This window comes from Cervus canadensis, chromosome 3 (genome assembly GCF_019320065.1).
Source record: "Cervus canadensis isolate Bull #8, Minnesota chromosome 3, ASM1932006v1, whole genome shotgun sequence".
NCBI classification, from domain to species: domain Eukaryota; kingdom Metazoa; phylum Chordata; class Mammalia; order Artiodactyla; family Cervidae; genus Cervus; species Cervus canadensis.
In genome coordinates this window covers 73497213-73515529 of record NC_057388.1, presented here as the reverse complement: position 1 = coordinate 73515529, position 18317 = coordinate 73497213, and the positions used below count along the sequence as shown (strand labels likewise).

The window sequence follows — 18317 nt, the reverse complement described above, 5'->3', positions numbered from 1 at the left end:
TGTGTGCAAACTTAGCCCCTCATTTGAAACCCTACTGAAATGTCCTTCTTACATCTGTATTCATTGCCTGGCTGTGTTGCCTATTAGCTGCCACATCTAATCAGGATCATGAAAATAAGAGGGAAACCTCCTCACATTTCCCTCAAGCCTGATGTCCCTCCTGAGAGAGGAAGGCCCTGGGTTCCCTCATGGCTCTGTCACTCACCTGCTATGGTCAGGAGTGGCTGCTGCCCTTCTGGGGACCTCTGCTTCCTAGTGGGGAGGACAGGACCTCCCACAACTCACTCTGGGGGTCTGGGTGACTCAGTCTTATAGTCAGATTTGGGAGACAGGACTGTAGCCAAGCAGGAGCCCTGGGTACGTGCGTGATGGAGAGACACTGTCACACATGTCAATGGCTCAGCTGCCCTGTGGAGTCAGGAGCAGAGATGCAGAGTCAGGATGTTCCTCGTGGCTGCCTAGTGCTGGACGCTGAGAAGATCAGACGTGCAGACATTCTGCTCCCCTACACTTCCACCAGGGGCCTCCCGAGGGGTCAACAGGGTCCCTGGGACCTTGGATGGCCCAGCCTGGCCTGACCACTGTGGTTCTGGGAGATAAAGCATTTGGTTTTCTCCTGCAAGCGTCAATAGGTGGAGAAGGAGCTTTACCGACATCTGTTAGTATGGGACCCTCCTGAGGAAGAAAAAGACCTATTTAATATTGAAAAGGGAAAGACAGGAATGTTTTTCATATCTGGACATGACCATTCATGTTCTGTCTCTGTCATTTGTCTGTCTGTCTCTCTCTGTTCTCACACACACACACACACACACACACACACACACAGGAATACCACTTTCAATGACCTTTCTCTTCAATGTAGAACAGAATAAAGCACTAGAGATCAGGGATTTCTTGCAAAGAACACAGGAAGCTTCCCACCCTTCCCCAAACTATCTCCTAACTTCCTTTCTCCCCATCCACTGTTTCACTCATACAAACCACCCAGATTTTGACAGCTTGGTTCTTGAATGCCTCCAAACATAAACCTCCATAGAGACACAGAGCTTCACCAAGAAATTCCAGACTTGACTGAAGCAGTGAAGGGCACACACCCAATGAAGCATGGCAGGGCATCCCAGTCACCCATCTTAGGCACAAGCAGAGAGAAGGCATCTAGCCCAGAGACAAACCCTTTCTTACCCAGTCAGTGGGGTCCCAGAGAAGTGGGGATGGGACTGTTAACTCTAATCAGTGTCTTGTTGGACTTCATTGTCAGTGATAAGCCTTTACATGTTCCTAAAAGAATGGGTCGACTGTCATTTTAACCAGTTAAAATCCCAACTTCCTATGTGGATATTCCCTGGCTTGGCTTGACTTGCTTATTAAAATCTTCTCTGCCTTGTGTTCCCTTTCAGCCAACAACATGTGGGATTCTATTTCTTCTTTCAAGAAAAAGAGCCCACACAATTTAGTTTATGTAACTCTGTGATATTTTTCTGCACAATGGCCAGCACAAAAGGTGGAATTTTCAACACATGGCTTTGAGGCTAAAAACATTTCAGAGGCACAGTTTCAGGGACAGGTGCCCAGCTGCTGAAGAGCTGGACAAAGATGACGCTATTGCAGCCACCTCCCACTCTTCCTCCTCAGACACGCCCAGCCATCTGGTGGGGTCAGGGCCACCTCAGCCCCTCACACCCGCCTCTGTCCCACAGCCTCACTCACAACAGCAGAGGTAGGAATGTACCAGCAGGACTCAGGTCTTGGGATATGAAATGGAAGAGGGGACCTCCCTGGGGGCAGTATTTTGTCTCATTCTCAAGCCTTCCTTCTGACAAGTGTCATTTGAGAATCAATAATCCGGGGGATTATGGGCACAAAGTTGTGTGCTTGAGACAAGAGAGGCACTGAGTTGAGTTACTGAGAGCAGGGAAGAGAGCATCACATCATGGCTTCAAGACAGGGGAGGCAGGTGTGTCCCAGGCTTCGTCACCCACGTGCCCATTCATTCATTCATTCATTCACTGAGCATCCACTGCATCCTTACCCAGCACTACCTTAGTTGGAAATGCAGACCTAAAGGAACTGGGCAGGGACCACACTGTCTTGGTGCCTACATCCTAGTGAGTGAAGTGAAAGTGAAAGTCGCTCAGTCGTGTCCAACTATTTGAGACCCCATGGACTATACAACCCATGGAATTCTCCAGGCCAGAATACTGCAGTGGGTAGCCTTTCCCTTCTCCAGGGGATCTTCCCAACTCAGGGATTGAACCCAGGTCCCCCTCATTGCAGGTGGATTCTTTACCAGCTGAGCCACAAGGAAAGCCCCTACATCCTAGTAGAGGGGCACTAATAAGAAGTAAGTTAACAAGATAGTTGCAGAGAGAACATGTCTGTAAGGCTCTGGTTTACTCTGATTATCAAGGAAAATAATAAACAGTCTATAATAGGAATGGAAAAGAGTTTTATTTGAGCCAAACTGAGGACAGCCTCTCAGACAACTCTGAGGAACTGCTCTGGAGAAGCATGGCTTTGGGCATGGTTTTCCGTCTTGTCAGAGCAAAGAACACCAAACAAGTCAGGGGTACATTCCTTCAAAGTGTCCAGAAAAACAGACCAGCACGTACATAGCCAGTCAGTAGGACCTTAGCACCTGGGAAGGGAGTCATAATGGAAAGAGTACCAGCAATGGCATCCCAGGAAGGAAGGCATTTAATCTTTACTTTTAAGATAGACATTCTTTATTTCTGGTCAGTGAACACATTTCTTTAATAATCAAAGCAGATGTACAATGTATGTTTTATAGGCCACAAACAGGCTGTTCTGGTTAGCATGAAATTTAAGTTAACTCATGTACAAGCCAGATTGATTTCCTCATACCTCAATATATGAAATTTTATTTTATCAGCATCAAGGCCAGAGAGCGAGATGGAGGATTAAGAACAGACACCAAGTTGAGAGCAAGAGGCTTGGGGCCTCAGGAGTGCAATAAGCCAAGGGGACTTCTGAATGTGGTCAAAGCACATAGCAGAACCCATCCATTCAGCCCTTAATATACTCTGTATTATGACCTCAGCTTTCATCAAAGACTTGTCCAAGCAATTGAAAGGTTGTTGCTGAACCAGGAAAAGACACCGGGATTCTTGGCCTCTGGAGGAGAAGAATTCAATCCAGGGCCAGAGACGAGGCTTGATTGCTCAGAGCTTTTGTGTAATAAAGTTTTATTAAAGTATAAAGGAGATAGAGAAAGCTTCTGACATACGCATCAGAAGGGGGCAGAAAGAGTACCACCTTGCTAGTGTTAGCAATGGAATTATATACTCTCTAATTAGTTATTACAGTGAATCAAAAGAATGTCTGGAGGTTGTAAAGATCTCACTAAACCTACTCCCATGATTTACATTTTAAGATAATAGGATTAGCCAGAAGGTTTTTTTCCAGAGACTGTCCTCATGCAGGATACATTATTGTTATATAATCCTAAGGAATGTAGAGGGGGAAAAAAAGTTTGTCCCTTCTTCCTCCTTGAGAATTCCAGACCCCTCTCTCCTTGGGGACCCCTAGACTTCTTATCAGCCTGCCTAGGAAATGACTCTGTCACAATCTGCCACTACATTTGTGATTTTAAGAAAATATATTCTTTTAAGATATTGTTTACCACATCATGCAGTGTTTCCTACATAAAGCTGAATATGAAGCATCTTATAACTTAGAGGGAAAAAATTATTCCCATATTCTGATTGTGAGAATTAAATTTTCCTTTATCATTTTGACTGCCAAGAATCTCAGAGGAGAATCTAAGTCTCAATTACCGCAACTATATCTCCCCATGTCATAATTTGGAGAGAGTGCTTCTGAGTGATCAAAGTGCCCACTTATAATCAGATTGTTGTTGTTCAGTTGCTAAGTTGTGTCTAATTCTTTGTGATTCCATGGACTGCAGCATGCCAGCCATCTCTATTCTCCATTATCTGCCAGAGTTTGCTCAAATTCATGTCCATTGCATCGGTGTTGCCATCTAACCATCTCATCCTCTGCCGCTCCCCTCTTCTTTTGCCTTCGATCTTTCCCAGCATCGGGGCCTTTTCCAGTGAGTTGGCTCTTCACATCAGGTGGCCAAAGTATTGGAGCTTCAACTTCAGCAACAGTCCTTTCAGTGAATATTCAGGGTTGATTTCCTTCAGGTTTGGCTGTGGTTTGCCCTCCTCATAGTCACATCAGTTCAGCTTAGTTCAGTCGCTCAGATGTGTCCGACTCTTTGCGACCCCATGAATTGCAACACGCCAGGCCTCCCTATCCATCAGCAACTCCCGGAGTTTACTCAAACTCATGTCCATCGAGTCGGTGATGCCATCCAGCCATCTCATCTTCTGTCATCCCCTTCTCCTCCTGCCCCCAATCCCTCCCAGCATCAGGGTCTTTTCCAATGAGTCAACTCTTCGCATGAGGTAGCCAAAGTAACTGGAGTTTCAGCTTCAGCATCAGTCCTTCCAATGAACACCCAGGACTGATCTCCTTTAGGATGGATTGGTTGGATCTCCTTGCTGTCCAAGGGACTCTCAAGAGTCTTCTCCAACACCACAGTTCAAAAGCATCAATTCTTCGGCACTCAGCTTTCTTCACAGTCCAACTCTCACATCCATACATGACCACTGGAAAAACCATAGCCTTGACTAGACGGACCTTTTGTTGGCAAAGTAATGTCTCTGCTTTTTAGTATGCTGTCTAGGTTGGTCATAACTTTCCTTCCAAGGAGTAAGTGTCTTTTAATTTCATGGCTGCAATCACCATCTGCAGTGATTTTGGAGCCCCGAAAATAAAGTCTGACACTGTTTCCAATGTTTCCCCATCTTTTTCCCATGAAGTGATGGGACCAGGTGCCCTGATCTTAGTTTTCTGAATGTTGAGCTTTTTTTTTCATTTATTTTTACTAGTTGGAGGCTAATTACTTTACAGTATTGTAGTCGGTTTTGCCATACATTGACATGAATCAGTCATGGATTTACATGTGTTCCCCATCCTGAACCCCCCTCCCACTTCCCTCCCCATCCCATCCCTCTGGGTCATCCCAGTGCACCAGCCCTGAGCACTTGTCTCATGCATCCAACCTGGACTGGCGATCTGTTTCACACTTGATAATATACACGTTTCAATGCTGTTCTCTCAGATTGACTCTATGGGAGAAGGCGAGGGTGGAATGTTGAGCTTTAAGCCAACTTTTTCACTCTCCTCTTAGAATGGCTCAAATCCCTACTTCCTGCTGCAAGAGGTGTGACTTTGGCATTGTTTGTTAATTATTAAATATCTGAGCTGGGTTTCTCACCAACATGGAAAGAGTGATACTTGATAGGGTTTTAATGAGATAATGTACCAAGTTCCAACCATAGAGTAAATGCTCCTAATATTATTATCCTTTCTTATTGCTACTCCCCGGTTCCTATCTGGCTTATATTTCCCTATTTCCATCTACATTTCTTTTGTTGTAAATTTTCTCAAATCCACTGCAGAAAGAAATGTTATATAATTTTTTTGAGTTCCATTACCCGCCTGATGGCATAACAAGAGCTGAGGATAGGATAAAAAAGCTTCAGGCATCTACTTGCTCAAAATCAAATCTGTTCATGAACTCAAAAAACTCTCATGTTCTTTCTTCCTGCTAAATAATGCCAGTTTCTATAACCTCAACTTGTATACTCTAATGAAGTTTCCTTCAGGGCCTGTGTTTTCCAGTCACAGTTTTTGATTTCTGAGTGTAGAGGCATTTATTAAGAATCACTTTCTCTATTCTAGATGTCTTTTGTCCACTTTCTTTTCATTTTTGAGATAGCACTCACTCACAGCTTTATATTCCAAAACAGCAAAGCTATTAATGACTCTGTCAGTTAGAAATTGACACAGCCAAACCTTTTGTCTCCCTATGTTCTTTAAAAAAACAAAAAAAAGATGTACATAGTAACTTGTTCCTTCCCTAGAAGTGATGTTTTTTGCTTTTAAGATTCTATCTCCTCCTGGAAGGTTTTGTTTTTGCTGTTGTTCTACAATGCATACTAAACAGATTAAACACACACGGCCTATCCCAAGATTTTAAAAAAAAACTGAAGAATATAACTTAATTCAAAACATTTCAACAATGATGAATTATTTAAGTCAGAAAGCAAAACAAGTAAACATCATTGTTAGATCTTCTGTGACAAATGGGAAATAAGCCAACAGATGGAATCACACTCCCTGTGAAGCAGGACATGATGTGATCAGATTGTTTTTAGTGCTCACTCATTGGGCCTCATTTTCAAGGGTCAATTAAAATATATGCTTAGCACAGCCCATAACTAGGGCTATAATTAGAAAATTACAATGTTACTGAACCAATAATTAGAAAATTGCAGTGTAACTGAAATTGTTACTAATATTCTATGGTTTTCTTATCAGTGTCTATTGCCTATCAACAATGTAAGAGAAGATAAGCGACATCTGAATTACTTGATGGAATGGGAAAAAAAACTGGGATACAGTTAGTGATATGGTTAACTTCTCTGCATCTGTTGAGTGAAGGAACTAGGAGAAAGACGGGAAAGATTTGCCTTAGAGTTGAGGAAGAATTGTGAGGTTATAAATATTGGAATTGCTGTTAGGGAAAGAGTGGTCTTTTATCCAGGGCTATTTAAAAACAGGACAGATGCTCATCTCTCTCCCACAATTCAGATGTGAGCAGAGAGTGATTAAACTGCGTCTTCTAGCTGGATGCATCTATAGTTTAAACTAGAACACGTGTGAAAGTCTTGGGGGAACATGGCCACAGAGAAATGACATGTTGGAAATCAGCCATCCACCTGCTCTATTCTAGAAGCAGCTGTGTGAGTCTTTAACAAAAACACCTGTTTAGGAAATGATGGTGTAGAGTCTGATATTAACCTTCCTACGTAACTGTCTCTATTTTTTTCATTCCCTGCACCATCTACTACTAACATCACATCTTTCTGTATTTTATATATTAGTCATTTTAAGCTCTTTGTGGAACAAGAAGGGACTTCATTGAGTAAAATAAATACTATTAAAGTTTTTAGCCCTTTTGCGTGTGTGTGTGTGCGTGCCAGATGTCACGGAACTTCCAGGAGATATAAAGAGCGGTAAACACCGGCCTCCGGGACTTCATAGCTTAGGGCACAACACAGGTCAACTAGCGATAATACAGTGAGAAGCCTTGCAGGGAAAATGAGATTCCTATGGGATCACAGAATAGAAAGCCTCTCTCTCTTGGAAATGGGGAAGGATATAAGGAGAGGTTACAGCAGAGCTGGTGCTGAAGCATAACCTCAAAGCAGACTATAAATCCTTCCTACAAGCATGAGTGAGGAGGATGTGGACAAAGCTGGAGTGAGGTGAGGGAGTGTAGTCTTCAAAGAGCAGCATTGAAGCTGTCCTTCTAATTCCAGGAAAATGCCATTAATTCCAATCTAGTAAATTAATGAGAAACATCTTCCTTGACTAACGTTTCTTTCTATGCATTTGTTCCCACCATGTGGATGGTGTAAACTGATGTAATTTGACAGTGTCAGGAGACTTGCCTGGTTTCCGGGGAATTCTAATAAAAAATACTGCAGCAGAAATCTTCAATGAAAGCAAAGCACTCTATAATCTACCTTGAGCCCTGACTGACATGACATATATAAAAATCTCTCAGCCTCAACATGAATGCAACAAAATATTCCATTCAAGTAGTAACCTGACAAATAAACAGAAGTTTTTTGTTTTTTACCCACAAAGCAAAAGGAAGACTTATCCAAAGGCTGGTAGCTAGGACACCTTTCCGAACATGCTGGCCTGTTCACTGTTTGCAGTGTCAGTTTTGTAAGAGGAAACCTGGAATGTCATAACTAGGAATGAGCTGAAGGTCTGCTGTTGAATGACTTAAGTGTGAGGCTCTGAGGACACATGTGGGGACCCTTGATCAGTACAAGAGGCTCACTCACTGCCCGGGACCTCCGTTTCAGTGGTGCTTTCTTACTAAAACAATACTAGTAGTGTTTCAGTCGTAGATTTTTATTTATTGAGCACTTACTATAGTAAGAGCTTGGTTTGCATTTATCTCATTAAATTTTGACAGAAACCCATTTATAGACGAGTAAACAGAGGACTAGAGAGATCAAGTAAGTCGTCCAGGGATACACAGCTTGGAAACTGGAAGGTGATGCTCCAGAATTGCCCGTCTTTTGGTCTCACTCATAATTATATACTTGATTATGTCATTTAATTCCAAGTAGTCGTTTTGTGTTTTTTTTTTTAATTAGACTGTAATTACTTTACAATGGTGTGTTAGTTTCTGCTGAACAACAGAATGAATCAGCTGTATGTATACATATGTCCCCTTCCTCTTGGACCTCCCTCCCAGCCCTCCATCCCACCCCTCTCGGTCATCACAGAGCCTCACACTGAGCTCCCTGTGTCACACGGCCGATTGTCACTAGCTACTTTACACATGGCAGTGAATATGTCGGTGCTACTCTCTCAGTTTGTTTAAATCTCCATGATGACACGGTAAGATTCTATTGGTGCACATAAAGTGCATGTGAACGGAAGAAAGGTTACACACCAGCAGCAGCCTTCCTTATTTTGGAGGCTTTACAAAGGTCTCTGAGCGAAGTTCCCTGAACAATGATCAGGTTCCTGTGGTCCTCTTGGAACTGTCTGGAAGAGCCAGGGTGCCTGTGAGGTGGGCTGTTGATGAGCTGTTCCTGAGCTCAAGGCTGTGCTTGTGTTCCTGAGAAGTGGACTGGTTTCCAGGCAACACTGTGGTCCATCTATTTTCATACTGTTGCAGTGGAAAGCATTAAAAAGAAAAAAAAAGACATATGGTACCAATAGTGTGATAAGATGCTTTCTGAAGCCTGGCTTCTCTGCCAATAGTAATTCCATGGTTACCACCAGTGGGGCTAGAAAAAGTCCCAACAAGAGACTCAGATGATGAATAAATAGGCCTGACATATGGCCATTAAGGCCCAATATTCCAAATACCAACACTGTGCTTAATCAGATTAATAGACTTTTTACAAGTGCCCTGATCTTCCAAGATGGAAAAAGCATGGACCCAAATTACTGCTAAATAGACTTATATCATCTCAGGAGTAGACTGGTGCCGAGTCTGGTTCTCCTGGCTGGTTAACAGAAACTCAATAACTCGCATTTGATGGATGTGTATAATAAGTTACAGTCCTGGGATCTAAACTGCATGATGTAACATATTTTAAGACCTTGATCTTCTCTTCTTAAAAACAAAAGTGCTATTAGCTGTATAACAGCAGGTTCTTTTATAGGCAGGAACCCCCAAAATGTACATTTAAATCCCAATTGTAGTACACTTTGATGAAATAAAAATCACCGCTGGTTGTTTCAAAAAAGAATCCCTCATTCCAATTCTACAGAATGCCCTTTCCCCCTGTTTTCAAAGCCATCTGTAGCAAAACAGTCATGTTATATTGGTCTGTATCAGCTTAGCTAGTTTGAAGTGCTCCAAGTTGTAAACAATAAAAAAACATGCTTTTTTTTTTTCTCAGCAGATACAATATTTTCTACAGTATTAGCTCTAAGGGAGACAAGGTCTTCTGAGGTTGGGTTTTAGTGAAACTGCAGTCTTTGAAGCTTACTAGGATATCTGAGATCCTTAATAGGCATTTCAGGTGGTACAGTGACCTGCTGTAGAATGAGAGTTGAAAATGAAAGACAGTGACCACCTCCTCCAGCAGAGACTGCCAATGATTCTGGGCTGTGTGTAGGGTCTCGAATGCTGCAGAGGTCACTAAAATGTGCCATGATAATAACCATCATTTACCATAAAGGGTAAAATTGGATCCAATTGAATTTATGCCAGAGAACTCAAGAGATGGCACTCTGGGGGCAGTCACACTGCCAGGTCATTCTGTAGACATTCCTGGCCTTCTGATACCAGGCAGGCTGGAGGGAGCTGAGGGAGGCAGAGACCCCCAGCAGAGCAAGGAAAGGCATGGCCCCTTGGTGAGTGTGTATTTCGTTCTTGCCTTCCCCACCTGAACTCAGAGGTACCACTTTGGCCCCGAGGAAAATGCTCTGTGTCTGTTTCAAATCTTCCTAAAAGGGCTTCTCTCTCCCTGCTGGCTTCCCCCAACCCATCCTCCCTTCCCTGTGAAGACGATGACTGACTGTGGAGCCAGCATCTCCCGCCCCTACTGACTGTCTGTTTGCCCCCACAGAATCTGTACCAGAACAGGTTCTTAGGCCTGGCCGCCATGGCATCTCCATCTAGAAACTCCCAGAATCGACGCCGGTGCAAGGAGCCGCTCCGCCACAGCTACAACCCAGGCCAGTACCACAGTGTGGCCATCAGGACTGGCCCCCATGGTGCCGTCACCATCCCCCGCTCCACCAGCGACACCGACCTGGTCACCTCGGACAGCCGCTCCACACTCATGGTCAGCAGTTCCTACTACTCCATAGGGCACTCACAAGACCTGGTGATCCACTGGGACATCAAGGAGGAAGTGGACGCTGGGGACTGGATCGGCATGTACCTCATCGGTGAGTAGAACAGCACTTAGTGCAGAAATAAAGGTCGGAGCACTGTAGTTCAGGCGTTAAACAAGAATGTAATGCATAATTAACTTTAAAGGATGCTTTACTGTTTCAGTAAATGGGATCATTTCATTAAAGTGCACAGTTCACAACCGAATGTGTTATAGGCCACATTCTAACACACAGAAGACCACACACGTAGGCATCACTTTCCACTTCTATTCAGTAGCAGAGAATTGGGAGATAGCAGGGCAGGATGTAGCTGAACACAAATGTCATCACCATTGCAACTATACATTTGCTCTTCTACTTATGAGTGAGTGAATATGCAAAGCTTGATTTTAAAGTGAAAGTGTCATTCACTCAGTCATGTCAGACTCTTTGTGACCCCATGGACTGTAGCCTGCCAGGCTCCTCTGTACATGGAATTCTCCAGGCAAGAATACTAGAGTGGAGAATGATTTCCTTCTCCAGGGGATCTTCCTGATGCAGGGATCATACCCAGCTCTCTTGCATTGCAGGCAGATTCTTTACCATCTGAGCCACTAGGGAAGCCCTGTTTTTAAATCCATTTGTTTATAAGTCCAGAGCAATACAATATATGCAACCAAGGTATGCACATATATGTGTAGTAATTTCAGTTTAGTTTTCAGCATTCAGTTTAGTTCAGTCACTCAGTCATGTCTGACTCTTTGTGACCCCATGGACTGTAGCACTCCAGGCTTCCCAGTCCATCACCAACTCCCGGAGCTTGCTCAAACTCATGTTCATCAAGGCAGTGATGCCATCCTACCATCTCATCCTCTGTCATCCCCTTCTCCTTCTGCCTTCAATTTTTCCCGGAATCAAGGTCTTTTCCAATGAGTCAGCTCTTCACATCAGGTGGCCAAAGTATTGGAGCTTCAGCTTCAGCATCAGTCCTTCCAATGAATATTCAGGGTTTATTCCCTTTAGGATTGACTGGTTGGATCTCCTTGCTGCCCAAGGGACTCTCAAGAGTCTTCTCCAACACCCCAGTTCAAAGCATCAATTCTTCAGCACTCAGCTTTCTTTATGGTCCAACTCTCACATCCATACATGCCTACGGGAAAAACCATAGCTTTGACTATATGGACCTTTACTGGCAAAGTAATGTCTCTGCTTTTTAATGTGCTATCTAGGTTAGACATAGCTTTTCTTCCAAGGAGCACATGTCTTTTAATTTCATGGCTGCAGTTACCATCTGCAGTGATTTTGGAGCCCAAGAAAATAAAGTCTGTCACTGTTTCCATTGTTTCCCCATCTATTTGACCGGAAGTGGTAGGACTGGATATCATGATCTTTTTTTCATTTTGAGTGTTTCCACAGGGCTCTAGTGGGCTGCAGTAAAGGATTAACTTTTCCATTTAGACTAGCTTGCACCCTTCAGTTTTGCCACATTCTTTCTGCCCATCTATACTTTAATTATAATGGTTACTTGTTTAACACCTTAGACAATTCGGTTGTTGGCCCCAGATCTGTTTGTTTTTTTTTTTTTTTAATTGTTCTTAAGTAGCTGGTTTAGTCGCTAAGTCATGTCCGACCCTTGCCGAACGCGCATGGACTAGGGCCTTCTATGCTCCTCTGCCCATGGGATTTTCAGGCAAAGAATACTGGAGTGGGTCGCCAATTTACTTCTCCAGGGGATCTTCCTGACTCAGGTATCGAAGCCGGGTCTCCTGCTTTGCAAGGCAGATTCTTTACCAACTGCGCTATAGGGAAGGCCCTCTTGAAGTAACTAATAATTATCAAGATTATAATTGTACAAGTATTGAGAAGTATAGAACAATGCAAGTTATTGGAAGACAATTACTTTACAATTATTGTGTTGGCCTCTGCCACCACATGAAACAAATCGGCCAACAGCTATACATTTCCCACCCTCCTGAACCCCCCTCCCATCTCCACCCTATCCACCCTCTAGGTTGTCACAGAACCTGGATTGGAGCTCCCTGTTTATAAAATTTAATATTAGTCAACTAAGGAGAAAGCAGTAATGGAGACTTCTTAAAAAACTAGGATAGACTAAACCGGCGTTGTGCCTGCTAATCCCTTCAGTCGTGTTGCCAACTCTTTGCAAACCTATGACTAGTAGCCAACAGTGTCCTCTGTTCTTTCTCCAGGCATGAATACTCGAGTTGGGTTCCATGCCCTCCTCCGAGGAAATCTTGCCTGACCCGGGATCAAGACCCACTATGCTCTTTACACCTCCTGCATTTGATCCAGGTTCTTTACCACTAGCACGCATCTGAGAAGCCCTAGAACACTATATGACCCAACAATCCCACTGCTGAATATATACACTGAGAAAACCATAATTGAAAGAGACACATGTATCCCCAATGTTCACTACAGCACTACTTAAAATAGCTCAGGACATGGAAGCAACCTAGATATCCATCAACAGATGAATGGATACAGAAATTGTGGTACATATATACAATGCAGTATTACTCAGCTATAAAAAAGAACACATTTGGGTCCATCCTAATGAGGTGGATGAACCAAATCTGGTTTTGAACAGCTCTTCACAGCTGTACCTTCCTGTCGTGGTGTCAATGGCATTTATTTCTCAAGTCAAGTTGGAGTAGGAGCATGGCAGAGGAGAGAGGTGGAAACCTTCATCCATGGGAAGAGATGAAAGAATCTGGAGCTCAGACCTAGATCAAGGCTGAGGTGTAGATCTGGGGTAGTTGTCCCTGGGAGTGGAAGAATTCACTCATGGACTGTATGTAGAAATAAAGCGCCAGAAGGTCACTATCAGAAAAGAGAGGGAGGCAGAGGAGGAACTCAAAAAGAAGGTGGAGGTTCGATGGAGAGGTAGGATAAGAACTTGGCAACCACACCATAGAAGATGAGAGAGGGGGTGTTTGAGGAAGGAAGAGTCAGCAGTATCAAGTGTCCTGCAACTCCATGAATGAACAGAATCTGGTGTTAACATGACATTTCGACTGAGACAAAAGTAAACACAGTGCATCCTCTTGAGAATCTCAGTTTGACAGTTTGTTCTTCCCACAGTAGAACACATATATAACTGTGAAGTGATTTAATGCAAAATGCCAACACTTTTGGTGGCATAGCATTTCAAAAACAACTTCCATATCCAAAATTATCTGTGAATCTTAAAAGTTCATTATTTGTGAGTCCTTAGTAACTCATCTGCCAGATTCACGGTGCCTTGCCAAAGAGCAAATCATAGAGCTCAAGTGATTTTATCTAATCTGTCATTCCACAATTGAGGAAATGCCAAGTTAGTGGTTCCCAAGGCCACACAGCTGCCTACCCTGGCGGCAGACTTCACACTGACCATGGAGACATCTTGGGAATTTGGGGGTAACTTCACATATGGGCCATTCCACATCAGTGGGTAATCTAATTGTCCATGTGAGGCCAGGTTTGTGATGCTCTCAACTCTGACCTCCAGAGCTCTCCAGACAAACGTGACTTTTCTTCTGCCAAAGTAAGTGAGATATCTGGATTTGGAAGGGGACATGTGGCCCTATTCACTGACGCTATCAGCAAGTCATTAATGCTGTCTTTAGCCAGGAAGCCAGCCATAGCACAATAATAGTAGCATTACTGTTACTTTCACCATGAAATCACATTTGGTTGCCCTCATTTATGGGGTGGTTCCTGAACTCAAGAGTGTGATGAAGGATTCTCTCCCCTATGGCAGAGAATGGGGAAAGATATGGGGTTTCAGTGTCAGCTTGACCTGGCTATGGAGAAAAAACATAACTTTCTTCTCAGGATCATTGAGTGGAATTGATGAGATGCTGTGCACTTACTGCCTGTTGATCATTAAATTGCATCTTGATTTAACTTGTCAGGTAGCTCTAGTCTCTGGATGCATCATGGCAAATTACTCTAATTCCCAGGATAGGTTGAGCCTAGCCATGGTTGTTAAACATGTGCTCAATTGTTTCAGTTGTACATTATAGAATGTAAAAATGTCTTACCAAACCCAGAGGAACCTGGAAAAAGACTTTCATTGTCATTAAATGGGTAGAAGCTTATGATTTGGTCATAGAGGCAGATACAGTTTTCATCACTATTCCCAGGAAATAGTTTCACAGTCATTCATTCAGTAATGACTTTGACAAGTGAAAGCTAATTGTTTGTGAGTCCTATACTTAGGGTTAAAGATTCAGCAATGCCTATGGCTTCTTCACACTGAGGAAACAGTAGTGTATATTTGGATTAGCATACATCAACTGAAGGATACTGTTAAAACCTCTAACCATTAGAATGCTAAGTTAATTAGAGTGGATCCATTCAAGTATTTCCCACCTCTTCATTTTACATTCCAATATGTTAAAAAGCTGAGTATCTTAAAACCCTCTTTAGGATGATCAGTTTCTGAAAATAGCCATTCCTTTGACTCTGTTGAAAGGAACCCTTATTAAAACTGCTGAAATATGAAATAAGTATGCAATTACCATTATGAAAATATAATTGAATAGGTAAATTAGGCATAATATGCTTATAATTTGCAAAACTAACCTTTTTATTAATTTGGGGCTTCCCTGGTGGCTCAGATGGTAAAGAATCTGCCTGCAATGCTGGAAACCTGGGTTCGATCCCTGAGTTGGGAAGATCCTCTGGAGGAGGGAATGACTATCCACTCCAGTATTCTCGCCTGGAGAATTTCGTAAACAGAGGAGCCTGGTAGGCTACAGTTCATGGGGTTGCAAAGAGTTGGACACGACTGAGCAATCTTATTAACTTAGAATTTTAATAAATCATATCATTTTTATGTCATGTTATATACCATGCTAGCTTTATACCATGCTAGAATCTGCTCAATACTTTAAGTCATGATGAAACTAAAGTATATTCATGCATTTACATTTCAACAAATTAAGAGATGATAATTCAGACTGAAGGCAGGGGAAGGGGACAACAGAAAATGAGATGGTTGGATGGCATCACCAACTTGATGGACAGGAGTTTGAGCAAGCTCCAGGAGTTGGTGATGGACAGGAAAGCCTGGCGTGCTGCAGTCTATGGGGTCACAAAGAGTCGGACACGACTGAGTGACTGAACTGAACTGACTGAACTCAGAGTGAAATTAAGACTAAAAATTTCCTAAAATGGCATCTTTGAAGCATCTCCATAGACTGGTGCCTGAGGACATATATTCTCTTCCATACCTTTTGGTTGTTTTATCTGTGTGAGGTTAGAGATTATGGCCTGGATCAAACTGATTTTTTCTAATTTTTGAGGGCTTCTTCTGTGATCTATCCATGCTCAATGTTTATAAATATTGTAAAATAAGGACACAATACTTATATGTACATGTTTCAGTTCGTAGGGTACCTCACAAAGCAAGGATTCTTTCTCCCGTGTGTACATATGTATATTTAACTTCAGTTATATAAATTCAGTTGGGCTTCCCAGGTAACATGGTGGTAAAGAAAACACCTGCTAATGCAGGAGACACAGGAGACATGGGTTCGATCCCTGGACTAGGAAGATCCCCTAGAGTAGGAAATGGCAACTTGCTCCAGTATACTTGCCTGGAAAATTCCATGGACAGAGGAGCTGGGTGTGCTACAGTCAATGGGGTCACAAAAAGTCGAACACAACTGATCAACTAGGCACACGTGCACATAAATTCAGTTACCTGTTGTATATTCTATTTTCTGTCTCTTCCATTTTTTGAGTCAAGTATGTCAAAATCGGTAACAAAAACTTTTTGTTTTAATTTTGGCTCCTGTATCTCTGCCTTTGCTTCTGTAAGTTTTATATTTTGTGGATTTCATGCTGATTACTAAGTGCATGGATTTGCATGATGTTTACATCTATTTCCTCTACAATTTCTTATAGGTTATTGTTATAGATATGCCTCTGTCTGCTGTGCTATTCTTTGTCTTGAATTTTGCTTTTTATTTTTTTAAACTATTTAAGGCTGCTAGTCTCTCAGTTTTCTTCTGCTTCATATTTCCTTGATCTTTTTCTTTTCTTTATTTGTAATCTTTATCTTTTTTTTAAGTGTAGCTCTTTCTGTGTGCTTTTTTATTCTGAACTCAAGGTCTCTTGACCTTTAAGTTGCTAGAATAGCGTATTTACATTTATTACACTTACTGTTCTATTAGGACTTGTTTTTGCCATCTTTAGGTACTTTACTGTATAGTCTGTTTCTTGGATTCTTCTTTTCTTCTTCCCATTAGATCTGTTGATTTTGAAGTTATGCGTTTTTAGTGCTCTTATGGTGACTCTTTTAATCATAAACCAGTAAGTCTCAGTCAAGGGTAATTTTGCCTCCAGTGGACATTTGGTAATATTCCAAGACATTGTGGGATGTCACATTGTAGGGGGTGTTTCTGGCATCTGCAAGGTAGAATCCAAGGATGATACAAAACGGGATATAAAGCACAGGGCATCCCCCGCTACAACAAAGATAACAGAGTCAGCCAGCTGAAAATATCACCAGTGCCAAGGTTGAGGAGCCCTGTCTAGACCACCATATTGAAGGGCCCTGTCTAGACCACTGTGTTTGCAACCACTGGTTTTTTTTAACTTTGTGAATATCTCTTCCAGTAGACTAGTAGTTCACCCAGCATGCTTTCATATTCCTTTGGTCCTCTAGGACTTTCATTTTCCAGATGTGAACACTGTCCTTTTTATCCTCAGTAACCATTAGTCTTTCTTGTATATCTTGAACTTTTTCTAGAAGAGTTTCTCAATTAGATTTTCCAGCTTCCTAATCCATTTTTTCACCAAAAATCATAAACCATAGTAGGATAATGCAATGATGGATGAAGGCCAAATGTAACAGCCATGTGAATAGCACCCATATCCTACACATCAGTTTCACTGTATCTCAGTTATCATCCCATGAGGCCGTAGTTCTAGGGTTCAATAAGAATGGAAAAATTTGCCTACATTGCCCCACTCTAGACTCACAATATGTATTAAAGGTTTGAGAAGCTTTGTGTAAGCAATGTGCTTTACTTGGTTTAACCCAGCATTTTTTATATTTCTTGAGTAAGAAACCCTTTCTTGTCTTCAATATTTGTCTATGAGATATTCCACTGTGAAAACCAAACAGTAGAAGTTATAGGAAGCTATAGAATAAGTACAGAAACCCAGTCCTTGCCCTTAAGAAAAATTTAATGTGCTGAGCCTTAAAATGTAAAGTTTTAAGATAAAAGCCAAAATTGTCTCTTTAACTAGACATCTGCACACAGAAACTCCCAGAATGCTTCCTATGGACATCAGCTCTTAAAGCACTTTCTCTTTTATAGAGTTTTATTTTTTAAGTTTTTCTTTTTATATTCTTTATATTTTAAGTTTTTTTTATAGCAGGCAATCTATTAGAACATAGAAAAGCTGAAGGGGGGACTTCACTTGAAGCCCAGTGGTCAAGAATCTGTGCTTCCAATGCAGGGAGCATGGGTTCGACCCATGGTTGAGGAACTAAGATCCCACATACCACAAGACACAGCCAAAACAAAGAGTTGAAACTATGCTTCCCAGTTTTGGTACAGCCAGTTAGAATACCGTTTCAAAGAAACAATCTGAGGGAAAAGTTACAGGAAAAAAGAGTGGCATTTATTTTTAGGGCCTCCCCCATCCTTTATCCTCAGATTCCCTTCCTGGAACGAAAGAACTACAACCTTTGCTTAGTAGTGTGAAAGGCAAGTAGAGTCTCCCCAGACCTCCTGGCTTACTATTTAGTAAACTCATAGTCTAGTGATGGTGGGAGGACCTTGGAGACTTTTCCGAGGTTGAATATCAGAAGACATGAGTTCTTCCGGGAAATGGAA

At 42.2% G+C, this 18317-nt stretch overlaps 1 protein-coding gene across 3 annotated transcripts in view; it reads left to right on the top strand.

Moving 5' to 3' along the window:
- HECW1 (HECT, C2 and WW domain containing E3 ubiquitin protein ligase 1) overlaps nt 1-18317 on the top strand; it is a 443461-nt gene that overhangs the window by 199278 nt on the left and 225866 nt on the right. For all 3 annotated transcript variants that reach the window (XM_043463510.1, XM_043463512.1, XM_043463511.1), the window contains exon 2: nt 10209-10533. In XM_043463510.1, the coding sequence (XP_043319445.1) occupies nt 10209-10533 (325 nt within the window). The remainder of the gene's footprint in view (nt 1-10208; nt 10534-18317) is intronic.